The sequence below is a fragment of the Mya arenaria genome, chromosome 13 (genome assembly GCF_026914265.1).
Source record: "Mya arenaria isolate MELC-2E11 chromosome 13, ASM2691426v1".
NCBI classification, from domain to species: domain Eukaryota; kingdom Metazoa; phylum Mollusca; class Bivalvia; order Myida; family Myidae; genus Mya; species Mya arenaria.
In genome coordinates this window covers 63,631,427-63,656,247 of record NC_069134.1, presented here as the reverse complement: position 1 = coordinate 63,656,247, position 24,821 = coordinate 63,631,427, and the positions used below count along the sequence as shown (strand labels likewise).

Here is a 24,821-nt window from a genome sequence, read left to right as displayed (position 1 = left end):
ATGACCAACTTGTATATCAAGTATAAAGTCCTAGGCCCAAGCGTTAGTTATCCAACTGAGAACCATTTGTGACCGACTACCTATGGTTTTCACCTTTGACCTTCTGATCTCAACATCAATAGAGATCATCAACTAGTCATGACCAACTAGTCATGACCAACTAGAAAACCAACTTCCTTGTCCCATACATTTTTTTAGTTTTTTAACAAACCATTTTTATCCTTAAGGTCACTGCGACCTTGACCTTCAACCTACTGATCTCAAGATCAATAGGGGTCATCTTCTAGTCATGAGCAACCTGCATACCAAGTATGAAGTTCCTGGGTCTTGAGTGTTCTTAAGTTGCGCGGAAACAAAGTGTGATTTCTGACTGACTGACGGGGCAAAAACAGTGTCTCTCCCATTCATTGGTGGAGACATAATTGTTACATGTTTGGGCAAAATTTGTTAAGGCTAGAGAGCGGGCTAAATGGTTTTGAACTAATATTGACAATTCAAGGTCACAAATTCAAAAGCTAATCTTGCTGTTAAGAAAAAAAAATGTTTGAGAAATGTAAAACTGCCCTATACCTTACCTGACAGCTCTCACTTGAATCCTGACTTGTTTTGAGAGGCTGAACTCTGGTTTTGTTACTGTTCTCACTGCACAAGAAAGGCCATCACTGAATAGAATATTGTTTATGTACTGATGTAAACTAATATACAGTAAAACTGCAGTCGTTCGAACAGGCAGTCGGTTGCAAACCGGCGGTCCCTTGAGGTCAAAGCTTAGTCCTGAACATTTTCCCTTTTATTTTCAAATAAAATATACTGACGCTGCATCGAAACTTAAATAAGTTGAGGAGTCGAGCACAATAGCCAGCCCCAAATACTTAAATCATGCACAGAACCTTATGTCTCCCTCGAGGTCATAATTTCTCACTTTGTCCCGAACACGTGTTCCAAAACAAACAATTACCAGGTTTTAAAATTTTCGCAAGTTATAAAAAATGCAATGGCAGTTGAAATGAAATTTGATGAGGTGTTAAAACTGTTTGTCACTGTTTACGCATGACCGCTACTAGTTGTAAAAAAGGCATTTGAGATGATAATTATGAGAAGTTAATTGTGAGAATGTAAATAAGTAATACGAATATGAATAAAGCACTACTATAGCGGTCCAACCTTGGAATCTCTTAAAAGAACTTGTTCTTGTCACTTCTCTTTGCAATATGGCAAATGAGAAAGATCTTACAAATTGTCAAACACCTGAACAATGTAGTGCAGGACCCATCACCATTATGATTGAACATTTCGTGAGACAGACAAGATGCGCCAATTTTCAATCTTTAATTTTGCGAAACTTAGATCTGACTAATGCCAAAATATGCATATTTCAATGTTGCTTGTTTAGAAAATGTGCTTTTTGTAAAAATAAACTATTTACTCATTTATTGGTTTTTTAACGCAAAAAACAAAATCGGTGTCAAAATTAACATTGGGTTTGATGACTTCAAACTTGAAATACACTGAAAGACGTTTCATAGCAGACTGGGAAATTGAAACTTGGGTCGTTCGAAACAACGGTTCCTTTGAGGCTTTAGCTGGGAACCCGGCGTCCTTGAGCGATCGCAGTTTTTACTGTATGTCCTGCATGTCATTGTACAATAAACGTAGCTGAAGATGTGTAGAATTAAACTAGACAGTCTGTTGAAAGTGATCTTTGCGTGTCTTTCCCCAAACTGAATTAAAATCAAATTTAAGAATTCAGTATGGCATTATTTATTCCAAACTTTGATGAAAAAATAAGCAAAGAAAAAAAGGTTTTTGATGCACAAACCAGCTATATGAAATTAGTAGTGCTCTTCAAGACACTGTAAATGATTTTGGAAAAGAAATGGTGTTGACAATTTGCGTAGATGCTATATAACTGGCTTTTGCTCAGAAAACCAAGATTTTGAGGTTACCCAGGGGCATATTCATTTATCAACATAAATTGCTTTGGCACAGGCCATTTCTTGCTGTATTCTCCTTTGATATTTTTTTTCAATTAATACAGTAGAAACTCACTAAACCGAAACTCCACAAAACCGGAATCCTCGGGATACCGGACGTTTTTCAGAGTCCCGGTTTTCTCCTTCAATTTTCAATGTAAAAAAATCCCTACAAAACCGGAATCAAGGAATTCCGGATAACGGACAAAAAATCGAGAAAATTTGTTAGTTTTCAACGTAATTTTACCTCACAAAACCGGACATACATTTTGTTCCAATATGTCAAAATGATTTTGTGTATTAGGAATTCGCGAATCGCGTGTCACTTTGTTTTGACAGCCGGTGCGTCGTTAGATATTGCACCTGTGATGTTGTGTTAACCCAATAATCGATAATGATGATTGCGCTGTGGATTGACCTGTACGAAATTTTCCAACCGTAAAACATACGTAAAACTTTAATTTCTACGTACGGAATCATTGAAATTACCCCCAGAATTGAGAAAAATAAAGAACAATTAACGTGTGCTAAACAGACGGAAACTGACCGTAAAAGTGGACGTAATATTTAAATTAACCGGAATTTCGGAACAGAAATTTTTTATAAAATTCTGTGCGTAAAAATTTCCGTACGTAAAATTAAGATAGAATTTACGTGTGCTAAACGGACGGAATCTGACCGTAAAAGTGGACGTAATATTTAAATTAACCGGAATTTCGGAACAGGAATTTTTATAAAATTCAGTGCGTAAAAATTTCCGTACGTAAAATTAAGATAGAATTTACGTGTGCTAAACGGACGGAATCTGACCGTAAAAGTGGACGTAATATTTAAATTAACCGGAATTTCGGAACAGGAATTTTTATAAAATTCAGTGCGTAAAAATTTCCGTACGTAAAATTAAGATAGAATTTACGTGTGCTAAACGGACGGAATCTGACCGTAAAAGTGGACGTAATATTTAAATTAACCGGAATTTGGAACAGGAATTTTTCAAAAATCTGACCGTAAAATGGCACGTAATATTTTAATGTAACTGGAATTTACAACATTTCTAGAACTCAATTTATTGCTTATCACTACATGCCTGCTTAAACTTTTCCAACTCTTGTTTAGATAAAATAATATAATTTTCTTTCATATTATTTATTATATTATATACTTTATTTACATTTGCATGATTTTATTTTTTTGTGATTTTAAAATCAATAAACTGATTATAATGATATAATCTGCAATATAAATTTATCATGAAATGAAGAGACACTAAGTCTACAAAGAAAAGTTAAAGTGTTTTTGGAATCGTCTGTGAGTTTTATGTCCATGGTTATTAACACAGACTCAACTTGCTGGATTGATGATGCCTTTTTTCCCAGTCAGATCCAAATGTATTCTGTCCAGCAACTATGACGTCACAAAATCTGCAGTAAAATTTAATATCATGTAAAATTATTTTATCACTAGTATCAAAATGCATCATTTTTAATCCATTTATACATTCTCAAGCACACTTTATCATCCTCACAGCTTAAAGTAACTCGCTCATGATTCTGGACCAAAAATAAGCTTTCCCGGTTATGCATCTGAAAACACTTATTTATCATTATTTTACTCTATCATATCAAAATTGCAGAAAAAAATACATTTAAAGCATAAAAAAGGATTTTGGTTATAGTGGGGTTCAAACCAATGCCGGTTAAGTCAAGAAAATATTAGAAAACAGCAGGCTTGTCCACACAGCCCCAGGACTTATACAGATTGGTGGATATGTTGACAAGGAAATGCCCAGCGGTCAAACCCTGTTTTATGGCTTTGGGCAATGGCTAGAAGCATGCAACAAAACACACAAATGCAAACATTCAATCAACATAGCCTGCATTTTGATTACCCATCACATAAAAATGTTACTCATCACAAATGTGTTGTTGTTGTTTTTAGCTCTACTGGCCAAAGGCCAGAAGAGCTTATGCGATGGTAATGTGTACGTAGTATGTGCATCCGTGCGTCTGTAAACAAATGCTTGTGAACACGATACAGTCTTCAGTTTTGATTGTATCTCGATGAAACTTGTACAGTATCTAGATATCCATTAGAGCTCGGTTCCTTTCGAAAACCAGCCAGATCCGCCCATGCATGCCTAGATTATGGCCCTTGATAGTATAAAAAAATGCTATTGTGTAAACAATTGGTTGTGAACACGATACAGTCTTCAGTTTTGATTATATCTCGATGAAACTTGTACAGTATCTAGATATCCATTAGAGCTTGGTTCCTTTCGAAAACCAGCAAGATCCGCCCATGAATGCCTAGATTATGGGCCATGAAAGTTTTAAAGAAATGCTTTCTATTTTTAGCCAGGTCTGCATGAGCGAATTCTATTTTTAGCCAAGTTTACATGTATATGTCAATTCAAGTCTAGAGTTAAGGGAGACAATTTGCAAGTCTAGGATTTTGAGAGACAATTTGCTTTTTGCTTCTGCAGTTGATTTTGTGAATTACTCTGCCTTGTTCTTGTTGAAAGCCCAAAGGCCATTTTTTAGCTTTAAGTTCTGTAGTTTGCGCATTCATCTTAACAAAATTGATTGTGAATGTTTAAGTTATGCACCTGGTGTCATTACTGGCCACACCCAGGGTTCACAGGTTTGGTAAACATAAATCTGGAAAGGTTTGAAAATCTTTTTGTGTGTTCGTGCATCCATCTCAGCACAATTGATTGTGAATGTTTGTTCAAATTGATCAATGTTGTCCTAGGATGCCCTTGACTTTGACCTTTTGACCAACTTTTTTTAACTTTTAAAACTACAGAAAATTTTACTACGAGTACAGTTTTGAAAGCATTTTTTTTTTGTCAGATGACTTTTACTTGGCACATATTAAAATAGTTCATGCAACTAATCTGCTTACAATACTTTCTGGGTTCAGATGTTGAACGTGCTACGTTTTCAGGTAACCCAAACACAAAACATAAACTATATGTCTGTTGCCTTTTACCCATACATACATGCTCTGGATTGATATGACCACAAAAGCCATGCCAGTAGAGCATAGGCCCTTTTGGGCCTCTTGTTTACATGAGTAACAATACTGCTTTAAAACTATAAGACTATAAAAACAGCATGATTTCCATATAGATATATTTCTTTCTAAATTAAAATACAATCCTTCACAAACCTATGAGGGTAAGGTCTGCTTTATATGCTCCCAACTATTACTTTCAGATCTTGTTTTCTCCCTCGCCATTGAATAAAAAGCCATCTACAAGCATTTTAACAAAGAATAACATACATATACAGTCAAAAACATAATTAAAACTCACAATTTTACTGTCAGACTTATCACTTACAGTTTCTTAAGTTGATAGTTATTTAAGTTATTTACATATATACTTTACTTTTTATTATGCAATGTATCATGCATGTACATTCATATGGCTTTTGACACACTCAGTTTAAACATTTCCCTTTTCCACATACAAATGTAAAGTTCTGACCATGTTTTCTACATAAATACAATCTGAAATACCATGTGTTATGAACTCACAGTGAGGGGAATAGCATTATTTTACTTATCTATAGCATATAACTTTTTAAAAGACTCATAATTATGTAACAAGTAGGATAATATGAATGACATATAATTCAAGATACATTTTGAAATAACTGTTTACCTTCAAACCATGAGAGATCCCGATTATATCCAGCAAAACAATAGGAATCTTCAGAAGGTTAAATCACCATGGCTGCCATGTTTACATCAAGAAAATCAGAAAACCCGCCTGAACATTTGAAATCCACTGATCTTATTGGCTACTGAGCCCTGATTCTCTGCATACTCACTGAAATTTTCTGTCTGACCTTAGATAATCTGATAAGCCCAGGCAATGTGTACTGTGGGAAATAGTTTGGTCAATAAACTTAAACCGAGCACACTGATTAAAGGCTTCTAATTTCTGAAGAATACAAAACTGAATTATTTATGTTCATGTTTTGCTTTAGAAAAGTGTATTGTGTGTAAGGAAGAGCAATTAACATTAATAAGGTTATATACCAATAACATTAGAATGTATGTTTATCTTTTTGTGCTTTCTTATACTTATGAAATGAAAATTTAATAATAATAATAATAATAATAATAATAATAATAATAGTAATAATAATAATAGTAGTAATAATAATAATAATAATAATAATAATAATAATAATAATAATAATAATAATAAATATAATAATGATAATGAAAACAATAATTATAATAACAATAATAATAATAATAATAACAACAATAAATAATGATAATAAATAAATAATAATAATAATATTAATAATAATAATAAGAACAAAAATAAAGACAAATTCTGAGACAAATTCTGATGTCATTAAGAAAAAAATGGAAGTCCCTATTTACGGCCAGAAAAATGAACTTAACGTGTGTCATGTAAAACTTACTCTGTTTTAGCAGTGAAAAGTATTTCAGAAATTTTCTAAGTTTGAAATTACGGCCAGAATCAGTTTCCAACCGTAATTTTGTAATATTTTGTATATTTTCCGTCCGTAAATGAATGAAGTTCCAGTCCAGGTACATAACTTTCCTGCCCACAAATAAATTACTGCCAGATTACGAGCGTAAATATGATATTCCTGCCACTTTCCTGCCAAATTCTGGCCGGATTCCTGCTGAAAATTTCGTACGGGGACTGCCGCACGATTATCAAATTTGTGAAAAGAAAAAAAGATTGAAACATTAATTTGTTTGTTGCAGAAAATAAAGAACTAGAAACGGTTATTAAGTGATCATTTTGGAGGGTTGTTTTATCTAAAGACTTCTATAATTGAATTAAATTAGAGTGGTGCGTTAATTAAACTACGGTATCAAACATACTTAACAAGCATTAAATTACAGATAATCGGATAATTTGTTTCTTTGTTACTCAAATCAAGAACTTTGATTGATGATGAAGTGGTCATTTTCGCGAGTTGTTTTATTTTAAGACTTGGAAAAAGTAGAAACGTAAGATACAATGATATAAACTGTATCTGTGATGTAACAAGCACATGCACATTGATATATTAATGAATATATATTCTATGCATTATTTCAAGTTACTTGAACCATTGTTGATGTAAAATAAATGTTATCTCTATGTGTTTTCATTTTATTCCAGTTTTCAACTTCCCTTTAAAGGTAAACTCAGTTAATATTTTGAGTAAACTTACTCCGTCCGTCAAATCCTCACTAAACCAGAATCCTCACTAAACCGGAAATTTGGCCCAGTCCGGTTTAGTGAGTTTCTACTGTAATTTGTTTTAGCTAAAAAGCATTGTATATTGAGGGCTATTCCAGTAAAACATATAACCCCCTTGGGGAAGGCAATTATTTAAATAGTATATGGGTGGAATAGTATATGGGTGGGTGTCTTTTTGGGCTAATTTGGACCTCAAAAGGGTTAATTTGCTTCTGTAGGTGGGTGGTGTAATTTAAAAGTGCCTAACTCGGGGTTATATGTTTAAATGGAATAGATTATAAATGTTGCATACAAAAACTATCTAAATGTTTTAAAGTAAAACCTATTTTTATGAAAAAGAAATTAGCCAACCTAAAACAAAATGACCCCTAAATTTGGAATAAATATTTCGCAGATTATCTGATGAACAAAATTCTTACTAGAGTGCTGTTCTGCAGAAAACTTGTTTGTGGCCGGCATTGATGTTGCTGGCTTGCTGACTTACTACGTTTTGTAGTCCAATATTACTCACGATCATACTGCCAAAAGCCCCACGCAAACCCTCATCTGCTCATATTTATGGGTTGATGTTATTTTGTTAATTTCATGAAAGCATGGTAAATCTTTTCAGGTCTCACATATGTATACTAGAGTTGATACAAGCACTTTTCAGTGCAAAGTATGTAAATGGCCGAATTTTAAAAATTGAAAAAATAAATAAATCAGAAATAGCTCATAATTGATTATTCCAAGGCTGCTTTTTTTACTTTTCATTCAAGAAATCAAATAAGATGAATTTGCATAACATATATTCGAACTTTATTAAGTCAGGAAAATACATTTTTCATAACTTTGTTTCATACCATCGGCAATCTTATCCGGTGAAATGATCCAGTCTTCGTTCCACAGTAACTTTCTTCGCTGCCATTGCATGTACTGGAGGATAATGATAAAAAAATTAGAAACCGTAAATGATCTACTATCAAGAGGGACATGGTGGTGACCCATCCCACCCCCCCACACCAAAATGCATCAACACTATTGATTTTAATTTTTTAGGAGCATCTTTTAATAAGGCAATGTTACTAGGCTAGTAAGAATGAAACTCTATTATTGATTGGATGCCAGATTAACTATTCATCAATCGCATTCCACATAACAAAAGCCAACATGTTTAGAATGCGGATACAACGGTCATTTTGTGGCATGCATGTTTAATATGTGGATCAAATTGAATTTTGGGGTTTCTGTATCAAATCAGCAAGTTTAAAATCGGTTTTTCGATGCATTAAAGTGAATCGTTGCACCTCTACAAAATACACTATTTAAAACTGGAATTAGCCAAATTGAGACCACTAAACTCCCCTTGACCATGTTAGAACCTATTTGGTTATTCCTTAGGAAGGGGCGCAGACCCCAAGGCATCCCCTCTTACGTCAAATCCTTGACCCCCCCCCCCCCCCCATGGTGTTAACATTTTTATTTCCATTCAGACAGCTAACCTGTCAAAATGAACAGGTTTTTTTTTGCAGTTTTTCAATTTGGTCAGTTACATGAAGTTTGCCACACCACAATCAAGTATCTAATGATCAATAAATGAATATTGGTAGATTCATTTCATTAACTCAGTTTTAAATTGCAACCAAATCAATTTTTCGAATATTTTGTGAATATTAAACTTTCATTTCATTAATAAAAAAGATAGAAACAATGTCAATCAAATCAGGTTACCAGTAACTGCTTCACTATGTAACGCCACAGTTATTCAGGTTCTTTTAATATTTTGATGTTTCGCAATATTAAGCAAAAACAAATTAGAACCAGAGCACCACCCAGGTCATCAAAGTTGTTTAAGTCACCACAGCTCATGTGATAGTAAACTAATGGCATTTACAGTAAACTCTATCTATCAAAATGCAACAGTTTTAGCCGTAAACCCTACAAGATCACCCATGTCTACTTTTGACGTATTGCCCTTTTTCCACATACTGCATTTCATGAACCTAGCTTTGATACTTTTTGAGTTATCAAAGGACCAAATCGGCTATATCTTTAATGTCAAGGGCATTAACTCTGCATTACCTTGTCTGATGAAAAAAACTAACGTGCCTAATCTCCATATTGCCCTCATTCCACAAATGATGTTTCATGAACTTTTTTAGTTATCCCAGGACCAAGATTTTTTTTACGTCAACAGATATATTTTTAGTAAGTCAAGGGCCATAACTCTGCATAACTTTGTCTGACGTAAAAAATAAACTAACAGTCTGCGAAATAACTTTTCAGATGAACTTGCCCTTTCGGGCATCTCCCTGGCAATTTTAACTTGCCCGGACCAATTTTCACTTGCCGGAATAAATTTCAAATAAAATATAAAGCAAAGATCACATCAGAGTTGTTTTATTCATTCTCTAAATGACAAAAGAAGAGAGAAAACAGTATCTTCTGTCATCTCGACATCATCATCATCATCATCATCGTCGTCTTTTTCGTCTTTTTCACCAAAGAAGTCTTTCATGACACTCGTTTCCTGAAAAATTACAAGGCACATATTTACTCATGTAACGGTATAATAATTTTCTGAAATGAAATTTCATGCAATTACCTCTCAGCAACAACACAAGTTTTAGATATTTAAGTACCTGCTGTGCAATATCATCATCATCATCTATCCCTACTAGGTCCTCCGGCTCCTCATATGTATCAGAAATGACAACTGTCTTGGAAGTTGTCGATTGAACCCTCTTTGTGGCATTCAGTCGCCTACCCTGACCAGATGCTGTACTAGTCTATCAAAATAAAAAATAAAGGCCAATAAATTGCAGCACTGAATAGTTCATACCTAACCTTGCATGATATGCAGTAACAGGATTGCAGCAAAACATTTAACGAGGGACTGGGCATTAGGGATTGTAATGGTTTAAATTCTAGAGTAGAATCAGTTTATTATATTATATATTATTTCAGCTGACTTAACATAGTTCACATAGCTATATATACTACAGTAATTAAAGAAAGGAGGTCTTACCATCCAATCAAGAATGGCTGGCTTCGTCTTTGAAACGCTTGCATCGGACTGGTTTAAATCAAGTGTCCAATCGGCTTTCAATTTTATACGCATAGTTATAAGCGTCTATTGATTCGGACTGCGGAGTAAGTGTACCAGTCGATACAGACCGCGTAAAACGTCATCAAATTTAGCGACTTTTACAAAGTCGAGTAATACGTCATCAAATTTAGCGTATTTACTTTGTTTGTTGATTTTCGGATAAACGATTTCGTTCTCTTTTTTCACTTGCCCGATCGGGCAAGCAAATACGATTTTTTACTTGCCCGGCGGGATTTTTACTTGCCCCGGGCATCGGGCACATGGGTTATTTCGCAGACTGAACTAACGTGCATAATCTCCATAAATAAATTTTATTTGCCCTCTTTCCACATTGTAAGTTTCATTAACCTAGCTTTGATACTTTTTGAGTTATCACAAGACCAAATTGGCTAAATTTTTAATGTCAAGAGCAATAACTCTGCATGACCTTGTCTGATGAAAAAAACAAACTCACATGCATAATCTCAATATTGCCCTCTTTCCACATACTAAAATTTCATTAACCTAGCTTGGACACTTTTTTAGTTATCCCAGGACTGAGAATTTTTTTCCGTCAACAGCTATATTTTTAATAAGTCAAGAGCCATAACTCTGCAAAACTTTGTCTGACTAAAAAATAAACTTGTGTGCATAATCTCCATTTTACCCTCCATCCACATACTTAATTTCAGTAACCTCGCTTTGATACTTCCTGAGTTATCACAGGACAAAATTGGCTATATTTCTAATAAGTCAAGGGCCATAACTCTGCATTACTTCATTAGACAGAAAAAAATAACTTTTATAAACCATATTGCCCTCTTTCCACATACAGAGTGTCATTAACCTCGCTTTGATACTTCTTGAGTTATCAAAGGACCAAATTGGCTATATTTTTAATAAGTCAAGGGGCATAACTCTGCATTACTTTGTCTGACGAAAAAAAACTTTATAAACCATATTGCCCTCTTTCCACATACTATGTTTCATTAACCTAGTTTTGATACTTTTTGAGTTATCGGCTCGCAGGACCGAGATGTTTGTGGACGGACCGAGGGTAAACCTTAAGTCCCCTCCGGTGAAAGCGGTAGGGGACTAATAATGCATGATTTTGCAATAAACCCTCCACTCCTGAGTGAAAATATAAAAATCCCACATACACAATAAATGCTCGCCAAGCATGCAAGGAAAAATCCACAAGCACCGCCAATCGCGCCGATCTCCCAGACTTCCAGGGGACAGCGTCCACAGTCGGCTGGACAAGTCTCACATGTTTCAGAGTCATCACCGTCTGTTTTCTCGCAAAGATCGTCACCACATACTAAACAGGCAAAAATATATAATTTATATATGAGGAAGAATTCACTGTCCTGCATTTTCAGTTACATCTCAAATAAATGTACATTCAAATATATCACATCATCTGCACATGATGTTTAAAGATAGGTATAAGAACAGTCAGGTACCTTCATGATAGACAATTTCGGCATTTCATTTTCAGAAAAGTTCCAATTTTTAGTCTAGACACCAGATTGTAGAAAATTGGCTGATGTTTGCAAAATTTACACATTGTTTCTGTGAGCTATAGTGAGCATGTCAAAGTGTTAAAGTGAGTTTTTCTGATTGTTATTATGGCCATTTAGATTGGATCTCTACCCTTCTGATGCTAACTAGCCTAGAATTTTCAATGTGAGCTAGAAGATTGCCGATAATACATCATTTTACATCAATAAAATAATAAACACAACAATCATGCTGCTGTTTCATCTATGTTTCTATGTTTAAAAATAGACTGTAAAGTTTCATCAAATTTTGCCTGTTGCTTTCAGAGAAAATCAAGCAATTGTTGATGGACGTGTGGATGAGCAAACAACAGACAAAGACCGATCTTAATAGCTCACCTCCGCACTTCATGTTTAGGTGAGCCAAAACTGACCGGAACAAACAAATGATTCTTTAAATAATTAAATTTATTGCAAATAAGCAATTTATTTACCTATTCTTGGAAGCACATTTATTCTCTTCTCAATCGCCATATTCACGCCCGCGATCTTGTAATGTGCAATGATTGAGGTAGCACCAATTTCAAACATGCCATCTATGGAGCTCGTCCAGTTCCCTTGGTCTGGCTTACCGACTGAGAATGAGTCACAGTACGAATGTAGAATGATTAATATCATGTTAGTAAAATTTTGAAAAGTTCCTTTATCACTTCTGCTTACAAATGAACATAGCTTTTCAACATTTTTTTGATGCATCGAATGAAAGTGGCTTTAAGGTCGCCCAAATCAGAAAAGTGAATTTCATTTAATTTAACATTTATAAGTCTGTTGATCGATTTCCTACAACAAAATAAAACGGAAGAGAATAACCAGTGAATAAGCATATACTTCGACGACTACCATAAACTGAGACTAATTAAGAACTGGTCCCTGTAAAGCATTCATACATGTACAGTTTGCATTGATGAACACCAACTGATCAATCAAATCTTAGCTTTAAATTAACCTGAAATGAATTGACTGTCTTTTCGTTGCAAAATGGCATTGTTAACAGGATTTTATTAAATGATTCATGATTAACAAGTACAATTTATAAAATTCATTTGCAAACAGTATACTCAATTTTTTAATGCGAACTGTCGGGTTAGCATTGCATTCTAACATGAAAAAGACATTTAAAAAAAAATGATTTTGGAATTGTGACCTTTATACTTCTATCGAATAAAATCTTTTTAAAAATCCTTCTGAATTCAGTGTTTTTTTCCACTTATGAGAGGAATGGTGGCCGAGGCCATTGATAGGAAAAAAAACAGCATTGTTTTGGCAAAAAGAAGAAAAATACTATCATTCATTATTCAACTAGTTTTCAAAATTCAAAAACTATTTATTCAACAAACCTATTCATATTAGACATATTCATGAATAACAGTATAATGCAACTTTTGTTTTATGCTCAGAGGTCAATGCTCTTCTAAAAAAAAAAAAATATAAAAATATATTTAAACGGGATTTTTTTACCTGGTTAGGGTAAAAATACTTACTTTTACTGGAGGAGAAAAAAACACACTGGAATTCTACAGTTGAAGTTCAAAGGGAATATTCTGAATAAATAATATGATTTTTATTTTTTTTCCTGTCATAATGACGCACAGACTATTTTGGGCCTTCAGACATATACCTACAAATAAAGCAATCAAAGATAATGACATTTTAGATGTGTAATAATTACCTCAAAACTTCTTTATTTGAAAGGAATGTTATTATGGCATCATTTTCTGTTATTTTTTATTTAACAATCAATTATTACCTACGTTTCTATATGGAAGTTTTTTGTTCCCATTCCACTTTTGCCCATTTTAAATGTCTTTTTTGTGTAACGTGCGAGGCCAACAGATTCCCTTCAGAGAAAAGCATACTCAACCCTGAAGGGTGGTGTAAGTAGTTTATACTCCAGGTCCCAGCATTAGCACATTGAAGAGTCCCAGTTCAACCACTGCACACCTATCCCGGGAGGTTAACCAGTACTAGGTGCATTCACCTTTGCAAGGAACTGACAACTTCTGTACATGCCAGGGGCAGTGGTACAGTGCGAATGGTCGCAGAAAGGATTTCATAACCAATCACAACAGAAGTGACCTGCTCCACCAGGGAATCGAACCCGGGTTGTCCGATTCACAGTCCAATGCTCTACCGATTGAGCTAACCGGGCGACCCCTGAAGGGGTCGACTGGTCTTATATATATATATAAGCCCTGTACCTCCACAGGGAGAAATGGTTCTGCCAATTTGCATATTACCAACAAAGTACATCAACATACTATGAACGCACTTCCGCCTACAGAGGAATGTTTTATTATGAACGCACTTCCGCATTACAAACGCACACACTTCTGCCCACAGCGGAACACACATACACTTCTGCCTACAGTGGAACGTTACACTATTAACGCACATACTTCAGCCTTCAGGGTAAGGTTACACTATAAATGCACGCACTTCTGCATACAGTGAAATGTTACACTATGAAGGCACTCACTTCCACCTACAGGGAAATGTTACACTATGAACGCACTCACTTCCGCATACAGGGAAATGTTACACTATGAAGGCACTCACTTCCGCATACAGGGAAATGTTACACTATGAAGGCACTCACTTCCGCATACAGGGAAATGTTACACTATGAAGGCACTCACTTCTGTATACAGGGAAATGTTACACTATGAACGCACACACTTCTGCCTACAGGGAAATGTTACACTATGAACGCACACACTTCTGCCTACAGGTAAATGTTACACTATGAAGGCACACACTTCTGCATACAGGTAAATGTTACACTATGAACACACACACTTCTGCATACAGGTAAATGTTACACTATGAACGCACTCACTTCCGCCTACAGGTAAATGTTACACTATGAACGCACACACTTCCGCCTACAGGGAAATGTTACACGCACACACTTCTGCATACAGGTAAATGTTACACTATGAACGCACACACTTCCGCCTACAGGAAAATGTTACACTATGAACGCACACACTTCTGCATACAAGTAAATGTTACACTATGAACGCACTCACTTCTGCCTACAGGGAAATGTTACACTATGAACGCACACACTTCTGCATACAGGTAAATGTTACACTATGAACGCACGCACTTCCGCCTACAGGGAAATGTTACACTATGAACGAACACACTTCCACCTACAGGGGAATGTTACATTATGAATGCACGCACTTCCACCTACAGTGGAACACGCATGCACTTCCACCCACAGCGGAACGTTACACTATTAACACACATACTTCCGCCTACAGGGGAATGTTATACTATAAATGCACCCACTTCTGGCTACCGCGGAATGTTACATTTGTAATGATCCATCAACAAAAAAATAGATAAAAAACTTTATAATAAATGGTTGAACTTTGTTACAATAAAAATGAAAATTGAGAGCCAATTGATTCACAATCGTATGATAATGATTGAGTGTTCTGTCATTAAAATTATTTTATCGTGACATCAGATATATGACATCAACATGTCAGTCAAAATGTGTGCCACATGGTCTGGATGCATTAAAGAAAACACAAACTGTTATGAAATTTTAGCTGCTTTCTAAATGATAACTGAATTAAATTGAAAAATGGAAAGTCTAAATGCCTGATATTGTGTGTCGCGGCTCATATTATAATATTGGTTTGGGTAGCTTTTCCCTAATTTAATGCCCAAAATGCATTCCCCAATTGTGATTTATAAATGTTCCATAATTCCTCATTTGATGACTTAGTTCTGTCAATACAAGAATCATACCCACACTGGAAGCAAGTTCTTTATAATGACCTATCAAGAAAAGAAAAAAAGTCATAACCTACACAACACATGAGAATGCGCGAACATTCCTGCTCCGCTGTGCATCCAGGGCGTGCAGTATCCCATGTGAGAAGTCGCGAGCGCGCACGAATGCATATTGACATGATAGATGCAGCAGTTGTGTTTGGTAGCATGCATTGCCATACTTGGGCATTCCTTGGTTTCACACCATGTTTTAGCTTCTGCAGCAGACCTGTGAATAAAGAAAATAATGACCTGGAGAGGTTCTTAATTACTTCTTACAGCTTGACTGTCATCTAAATTAGTCTTTTGGATGAACAAGTATGAATTCATATACTACTGCTTGATATTACAAGCCCTGCTGTAGAATCCAAGAATTGGAGCAAGCTGGGAAAGCCCTGAAAGCATTTTACCAGAACAGGGCTTGGGTGCTTATGCTAATTTCGACCACAGGCCAGATAATGTATGTCTCTGAAAGTATGCATAAGTTTTCTCAACATGTCAGATTTGTTCAGAAAGCTAGATTCATTCCCTCCATCCTCTTATGATCACGGTGATTTATATTTCAATAAATAATTAAACTTTGAATATATGTCAACATGATTACTATCAGAAAATGCTTTTTAAGGCGACTGGCAGAAATTTATAACTATAGCCAATAAAATTTAGCATTTATCAAGGTAAAAATTAGTCATAGCCTATGAGTTTTCCATGTCAGACTTTTGACCTACTGACAAGTGAAGGTCATTTTGTGTGGACAAAATGTTTGTGAAAAAATAATAACCATGACCTTTGGCCCATCAATTGATATTATTGACTCACGTTACAGAAGAAAGATGACCAAAGTAGCCCATAGTAAATGCCCATTCATAAAAGGCATCCGTGACTATCAGCTCGCATGTTGTGTTAAAGTCTCGTTGAGCACGAATTTCATCGCCAGGGACTTCAATCCATCTTGGTTCCAATCCTGAAAAAGTTGAAATCATGAATTTTAAAACACTTCCCTTGTCAATGTGATTATTGAAGACTCTTTGCTGCACCCATTCATAGTGCTTTTGCTAAGTCTTATTATGAAAGTCTTTTGTTCACAAAAAGTGGCTGTAAGAGACAATTTCATTGGTTCCATAATTTTCTAGTCAAACACAGCAACCAATGAAATTACTCTTATCTGCAATCTGATTATCATTTGCTCCCCACTTAAGCCTTTTAAAGTAGAATTTACAACAAGCCAATTCTGAAGGCTTGCCTTAAACATAGAATTTCAAGGAGTGTTCCTTTATATAGGAGTTTCCCCCTTCATATCCGTGTTTTACATGTGTGTTTGACTGTTAATATACGCAAAATATAACATATTTTGTAAGTCAAATATTATTACAGGCAATGATTTTTTTTTGGAATTATTTTCACCGCCTGTTCCTTACAAATTGGGGATTTTTCTCGACTTTGGGAAAAATACAAAATCATGCTAAAAAAGCAAATATAATAGCAAATATACTTGTTTTTACTTTTTAATGCATACATTATCAGTGGTCGAAATTAGCACAAGCCGGCAAGCCCTTCACTGGTAAAATGTCTTCCAGGCTTGCTCAAATTCTGAATTTTATATAGCAGGGCTTGTTCAAAAATATGATTCCATGCAATAGTATAAGAATTCGGGCTTGTTCATCCGAAAGTCTAATTTCGATGACTGCATTATGCTGTAAAAGAGCTAGTCTTATTTTTTAATAATAAATTCATTGCTTTTTTATTCATTCACAGGATCAGTATTCAATCAATTGGGAAAAATATCATCAATTTTGGGGAAAAATGATCAGTTTTTCACTAGGGGAAACAGCCTTTAGAAGGCAGTAAATTTCACCAAAAAAAATCACTGGTATGTTTCAAAACTGATTTTCATTGAAATCTTGTACTTTTGAGTATAATGTCACTCCACATGGAATCAGTTCAATTGTTGTGGTCAATAACATTACAAAAGTCTTGATCTAAAACTCAAGCCTAAAAATCAGACTTGTGTTGCCTAATTTAAAATCATACCTGTACATGCAATGGGTCCGCTACCATCAAAATCCCAGCAATGGATGTTGTTATCGTCAGACTCATGCCAACAGTATGCAGCTTGCAGAGAACATATCTAAATCAATGCTTTGGTATTACGATTAAATGTGCCTATGTTATCATTGAAAGTGAAGTAGAGTGATAAGTGTGATCTTGCTGGTCACCTACAATGTAACTAGGTCAAGTTCAGTCATCGAAATTAGTCTTTTGGATAAACAAGCCCGAATTCATAAACATATACTACTGCTTGGCATTTCATTTTAGAGCAAGCCCTGCTGTATAAAGCCCAGAATTTAAGCAAGCCCAGAAAGCATTTTACAAGTGCAGGGCTTGTGGGCTTGTGCTAATTTCGTCCACTGCAAGTTACATTATTACTGTACCGGTGTGCTTGTAAACATGACCAATAGGTGCTTAAAGGGACTTACTCATGTTTTAAGACCAAAAAAAATGCATCCAAAAACACTTATCTTATAAAAAAATAAATACCAAAATTGCAAAAAAAACCCCAACAATATAAGTATAAAATCATTCTGGTTACCGGTATATTAGGGAGCTGGCGCTCGGTTATAGTAAAGAAAATATTAGAGAACTGACACCTTAACCACTTGTCCACAAATACTTATACTGTACAGAAAGTGATGGATATTTCAACCTTTAACGTTTTTTTCAAATTACAGTCTTCAAAGACAGTATGTACATGTATATGAGCAACATCTGGTGAAGGGTTCCATCTGTCAGTATCTTTGTTTCAACACTGCTTAATACAATTTGCCACAATTTATTTAGTTATTAATTTCTTTTTGAAAAAAGAGCAAGTCCCTTTAATTATAATGTTGAATAATATTGAGCATTGTGGTCCTTAAAGACAAATCACATGTTAAAAAGCATTAGAACACTGACTTTCTGATTTTAGGCACCAAGAATTGCCTTTTATTTGTCAAACCTGAAAAATTGTTTTGACAATTGTTGTTTTTTCTCTTTTATGCATATACTGCAACAATTGCTTCACAAGTGGTTTATAATGAAATTTGATCAATGATTTACCAAATTAAAGATTTTTTTAAAATACTAAAGTATATGGAACTGGAAATGAAATCCAATTTTGGATAACAGGAATCCACTAATATCTCTGTTATTTTTTACCATTTTGTTTTATTGTATATATACACATATTGGAATATGGTAAAAGGTGCAGTATATTTAAATTTGAATACAAGAGGCACATCAGTGCCTGTGCTCCACTGGCCAAAAGGTTCAAGCAAAGACCACCTAACGAACATTTTCGTCAAGTTTCATAGAAATACAATCATCAATTTTTGAGGAGAAGTTATTTAAAAAATTTTTTTACTTTAATAGCTCTGGCTGCCATGTTGTGCAGTGGACCGAAATGATTTGGGCAATTTGAGTAAAGGAGCACCAAACAAACATTTCTGTCAAGTTTTATCGAAAAAAGGTCATCGGTTTCGACGACAAGTGACTTAAGAAGTGTTATGAATAAGGAATCTACATGTAACTGGAGAAAGTGAATTTCACTCCCAAGTACACTTGCACTGTTCAAGTACACTGACACTATATTCAGTATCGGGGATTTTCTTCACTTTCGCCTTTTTGGCGTACTGTACAGTATCGTTAAATATGATACATTTTATACTACAATTTTCATAACTGTACAATTCTATTACAATTTACTCAATGTAAAGATTATACTCACTATTAAGAACAAGGACAGGACTGCAGAATGCACGGATAACTTCACCTCCATCTTTGCATTAGCTGCACGGATGTCATGAGACATACGTAACATTCAAGCAATTACGTCATCAATCAGCCGAGGCGATTCCGAGAATAACGGATTATGTAAAAGCCGGCGTAACATTTATTAATGATCCTGTTAAAAATGGACCCAATGTTCTTTTTTTCAACGTTGAAAATTAACCCCGACCAAAAAAATCAAAATTGAAACAGCCGTAAAAAGAATATCATTGTTAAATTGTTTTCAGTTGTAGGGTTTTAACGGTACGTTGAATTGGAGATATAATTGTTACGCATATTCTTAAGATAAACACCCCGCGTACGTTTCCGGGAAAGAACCAATTGATGACCTCAGCAAGTTATTCTGGGAATCTCACGTGACTTCGTCAAAAAATGCGATCCTATCGCGCTAAATACTGTATCTCTCAGGGTGACTTGTTTTGGTACAAGTTTCAGCATAGTCAAATCTCGGAGAAGTTGTACAGGTCTTACATGTGAAACCGTCTCCTTAGCCTTGTGGTTCAGGCGTCCGCCCACGGAGTGGGAGGTCGAAGGTTCGAGACTCACACGGGGCATGTTCTGACATTGCTGGTTGGCGACCCAGCAGCTAGTTAAATCGAGATGTACCGATTGCCTTCCTGCCAGGCGCCAGGCATATGGGATAGGAATCGGGGTAAAGATGTTCACGAATGTAGATGTCTAGCTGATAAGCCAAACGAGCTGGTCCTTAACTAAGAGCTACCTAGGTGGCACTATAATAAACTAACACTTTACTTTGTAGCTACGCTGATGGGAACAAAATTGAAAATGTCCAGAAACTTGTTATCACACCTTCATGGTGTAAGATTTTACTAATTACAGGTCAGGCTGGGGAACAATAAAACGTTACTGAAAAAAGGTTAATTACATGTACATGTACATGTGTATGCCTCAAAAGTGAGGTATATAGCAGGTCCATACATTGTCTGTCCTTCCGTTAGAACAAATGAGTTCGTAAAACAACGTGTCAACTAAAATATGACTCTTTAGTCCTTTGATATGTTTAAGTAATACTATGACATTTCAATGCAATTCTCAGAATGTAATGTTGGTGGTGTGTAAGCTTATTTGGAGTTCTCCGATAAAATTGTTAGTCATTTTAAATTAAAGTTTTGGAGCATAATGAACGGACAGAATGTAACCCAGGTTAGAGCTACCCTGGTTCTTTAACGTGGACAATGGTCTAGAACTGTCACACGGGACCCAGATTTAACGGCCCTCACGGAAGACGATAAATTCCGGCAGATGCAATATGCATCAGCCCTTTTCAATCCAATTGGGTGTTAGTATTTACTGTCCCATAAATAAACTTTTGATGAGTGAGCGCAAATATAAAAGATCATTATATGTTTTATTCCCCTGGATCGACAACCAAGTGATTAACCTCTTGACCTGGACCTACTGAACCAATGAGGCAATGTGCAAGAATAAGCGGTTTTTAATTGTCGCGAAAATTAAGACAGTTAAAAATAGTACAAACCGTCGACTACAATTTCGACGTACAATAATACTGTGTTAAAATTTTGTGTCAAACGTTTGTGCTGAACATACACAAGTCATAATGATGAAGCTAATATTACTAACGTATTATATTAATAGCTGTATTTAATACTCACAAGCGATAGTATGTAGTAGTACCTTCAGGAAAATAATAAAGCAAGTTGTGTCTTTTAAAAAACATATAAAATGTATACGTATGTTTTTCGTTACATTCTTAAAAAAAAGCACCAAATTAAAATCAATTGTGATCAGTTGGTGTCTTCAAAAGTATTCTCTAAAATAGGAGTGCGGTAGCTTAAATTAAATGTATTTGAAAGTTTAGCAATCCGTTTTGATAGCATATGAAGCTCAAACAAAACACACATAGCCAAACATGAAAACATAGTTGCTAAATCAGACATAATCCAAATAACCATTTTCAATCAATTGCTGCGTACTCAAGACTTGAGGCAAATTTGCTCCCGATGATTAAATTACCACCGAGAGTATTTCCAATTATATGCACACATTTTACCTAGAGGTAAATCTCGTCATACATTGTATAACGCAATATAAGTCCCCAAGACTGTTTCATCAATTTTAACTGTATATACGATATTCGCTTCCGAACTAATCAATTTTATGCCTGAAAAATAATAGTCATTCGTTGAAAAAAAGAGTGGGGTCAATTAAAACCTTGTTTAAATTTGGGCTTGGCTTCGTTTTAGTTAGTCATGAATATGGCGATTTGAAGATGTTCATGGAAACTTTGAAAATGTCGTGTTTTAGATAGATAAAACAAGATTGGTACAGAAATATTAATGAATCCTCTAGATTTCAGTGCTAAGAATTTTTAAACCTCTCATTGGCGTTGAATACTATTCTAGTGCAAATTTTCCGTTCTATTCACGCAGAAGCTTTGCAAAAATTCAGATGTTCTAGTCAAAACTTCTGCATAGAGACTGGTAGACATCATACATGGTACGTGATGATAGTGCTTTTTGTTTAGATAAAGATATTCATGAAGATATAGTTGAAGACGAGTACCGTGTTCTCTTTGAATGCAAGAAATATGATATAATACGATGTTTTTACAATATTGCAACTGCATATATTACTGTGGAAGTATTTTATTGCAAACTTTCATGCAAACGGTTTAACATATTGTTTAAGACATGACAATATATCCATGCAATTCACACTAACTATAAATGTGTATACATGTTGATAGGTTTCTACATTACTTGCTAAAAAGTCATATAAAATGACAATTATTATTATGGTACTTCATTGAATTATGTCCCCGATATGTGTTTCTGTATTATGGGTCTGTGGCCGTAAATAAACTGAATAAACGTGACTTTCCAGCAGTATCCATGAATGAGTACTCAATCAGATAAACTATATATGGTCAATTTAAGTTTAATCCTAACATGCGTCGTCTTCTTACAGTAACAAGTAATTTATATTGTATGTTTTAACTGTATGTTTACAGTATGTTCTAAATTTCCAATATAAAAAAAACACATTATATGTACGATACTGCACGTTCGTTGGTACGGCATACAGGGCCGTAGTTTAAATAATTGTACGTTGACGGATTTTTTTGAGATTTTTGGTATGGCTTATCCTTCAGAAGAATCCCGTATAATACTTCATTATTTTAGACTAGAAGAGCCGTAGTCATGCTTGTTGTAAGCCATCATCTGGTAATAATCTGATTGTATGTGTTTTATTTACTATACTGGTACATGGTGTTTGTTTTAAATATCCATGTATGTGTATTCCTTACTGAAAAAAATCTATATCTAATTATCTATATATAACCAAAGCGTGATGCATGATGAATGAAGACTCGGAAAGCCATCTGTGTAAAATTTATTGTAGTGTGGTACAATGTAGCAAGTCATTTAATATTTTATTGGTTTATAATGAAAGAATCACTTTGATTTACACACTTGTCGGAAAATAGCTCTGCGACCTAGTATTGAATTTTATGTATATTCGACGGATTTTTTTTTGGATATATCTCAGTTGTATCCATGCATGGTGTTGGTGTTCGGCCTTTACACCCGTACAGTATTTTCAAACAACTGCACCGTAAATTATATGTGGCGACATTACGAGGACACCACGGTCTTACGCAGAACTGCCGACCAAGATGTATCGCAAGCGTTTTCGTAGTTTAGAATTCTGAAAAGGGTCATAGTCATAAGTCGATGGGATATTTTTTAAATGGATCTCGTTTTGGAAGGAGCATTACCATCTTCATTGTGTGGGAATGGACACCGGATATAGCTAAAACAATGATCAATCGATAAGCGTTTGATTTTGACACATGGTAAGTTTTCTATCATTTTTTGTACTTTATGTTGATATATTTAACAAAATCGAAGAGTTTTAAATTACTTGGTACTGTGCAATATACGACTATGATGGAAATATGTCTCCTCTTTTGTATAATAGCCCAATTCACTCCGAAAGTTGCATGATCGCTCACAAATGTTAATTTATGTGGTACGATTTCAAACATAAATCAACAAATTGAAAATAAGAATAAAAACTGAATCGAGCGATTTTATTGTAATTACATAATCTAGTAATGTGTGAAATATCAATATGATATATTTTGTTGTTACGGAGATATTCATACCTTTTGATGCCCTGACAGTGTACTGGGGATAGATGAAGCAAATAAATAACTGCACAGGGGATAGCTATTAAGTGGACTGAGGATAGTAACGATGTATTTAGAATAACGAGACTGTGATCATGATTACGGCTATTTATATATACGCGAGCTCGAGGGAAATTGTTCGATGTTGTCCATATCGAGGGATGAGAGCAAAAACATGTTGTTGTTTTTTGTATCTGTATGCACTTAAAACTGTTTCATTCATACATATTAGTTAACCATGATGAGTTTTTCACAAGCATCAATATCTAAATATTTGAAATATGCCGGTAATCTGATTTATTGAGTAGCACACAACATATGGCCGTATAATGTTTGTGGTGTTTGCTATTCATATATATAGTATTGCTTTGTAAATCAGGTAGGTATACGTTTTTGCACACAGAAAGTCACCAGTAGGGAATAATATATTGTGATCAAATTTGGAACACGAAAAGCTTTTTTCTTAGCTTGGGTCGATTTTGGTATTACTTAGAACATAATAATGGTCCCTGTTCGTTCATTTCAGTGAGAAAGAATGTATAGTGACCAACCCTGATATTTACGCAGCGTGCATATACGTTCATTTAGGAGAGCATGGATCAAACTCATTGTTAACTAAAGTTTGCTCAATAATTTATTATCAAATTGTACTCTCACTTTTTGCAGATTATTTGAAAGTTCGAAATAAGACATATACATGTATATTGTATATTAACAGTGTTACTATCAATTTTTGTCCCATTTTATATGTTATCACCAGGACACAAATTTCTCAACTTTGAAACTATCCCCAGTACATAGTACGGCTATCCCCAGTACAGTACTGTGAACATTTTTAAGGGCATATCTTTAACAGTTTAAAAGTTGCATTGTCATATCTTACAATAAAAATAGTTGAGCTTATGCTAGTGAAATCCTTCGATTCAGATTTTTTATTTATTCGATATATTTCCTAAAAATAACAATACTTGTCGAAATTCTGTTTTGAGGTGATCAGCTCAGATTTGAAGAAACATTTTACGAAGTATGCTAAATCGTAAGCAATTTAAAGTATACCATAGGCCAAATTTAGCATTCAGCTATTAATTCAAACACTTGCTTCATTTGTGGATACGGTAGATATGCGTTAACAGAGCAACATCTTACCTCTGGTTAAGAAAAACAACTGCATAACACTCTGTTTACTAAT

At 34.8% G+C, this 24,821-nt stretch overlaps 1 protein-coding gene and 1 long non-coding RNA gene across 2 annotated transcripts in view; both read right to left on the bottom strand.

The window, feature by feature from the left end:
- Positions 1–19,454, bottom strand: part of LOC128213315 (atrial natriuretic peptide receptor 1-like) — a 37,236-nt gene extending 17,782 nt beyond the window's left edge. The window contains exons 1-9 of the mRNA XM_052918921.1: positions 19,397–19,454; positions 17,665–17,761; positions 16,453–16,597; positions 15,672–15,862; positions 12,279–12,419; positions 11,443–11,603; positions 8,058–8,130; positions 7,635–7,761; positions 576–662 (exon numbers count right to left, since the gene is read on the bottom strand). Of these exons, the coding sequence (XP_052774881.1) occupies positions 576–662; positions 7,635–7,761; positions 8,058–8,130; positions 11,443–11,603; positions 12,279–12,419; positions 15,672–15,862; positions 16,453–16,597; positions 17,665–17,761; positions 19,397–19,447 (1,073 nt within the window). The 5' untranslated portion in view covers positions 19,448–19,454. The remainder of the gene's footprint in view (positions 1–575; positions 663–7,634; positions 7,762–8,057; positions 8,131–11,442; positions 11,604–12,278; positions 12,420–15,671; positions 15,863–16,452; positions 16,598–17,664; positions 17,762–19,396) is intronic.
- On the bottom strand, positions 3,151–5,835 carry LOC128213316 (uncharacterized). The gene is made up of 3 exons (XR_008257711.1): positions 5,641–5,835; positions 5,145–5,228; positions 3,151–3,394 (listed from the first exon to the last, which is right to left on the bottom strand). It is a non-coding gene; the product is annotated as an uncharacterized LOC128213316 (long non-coding RNA).
- Positions 19,455–24,821: the final 5,367 nt, after the last annotated feature.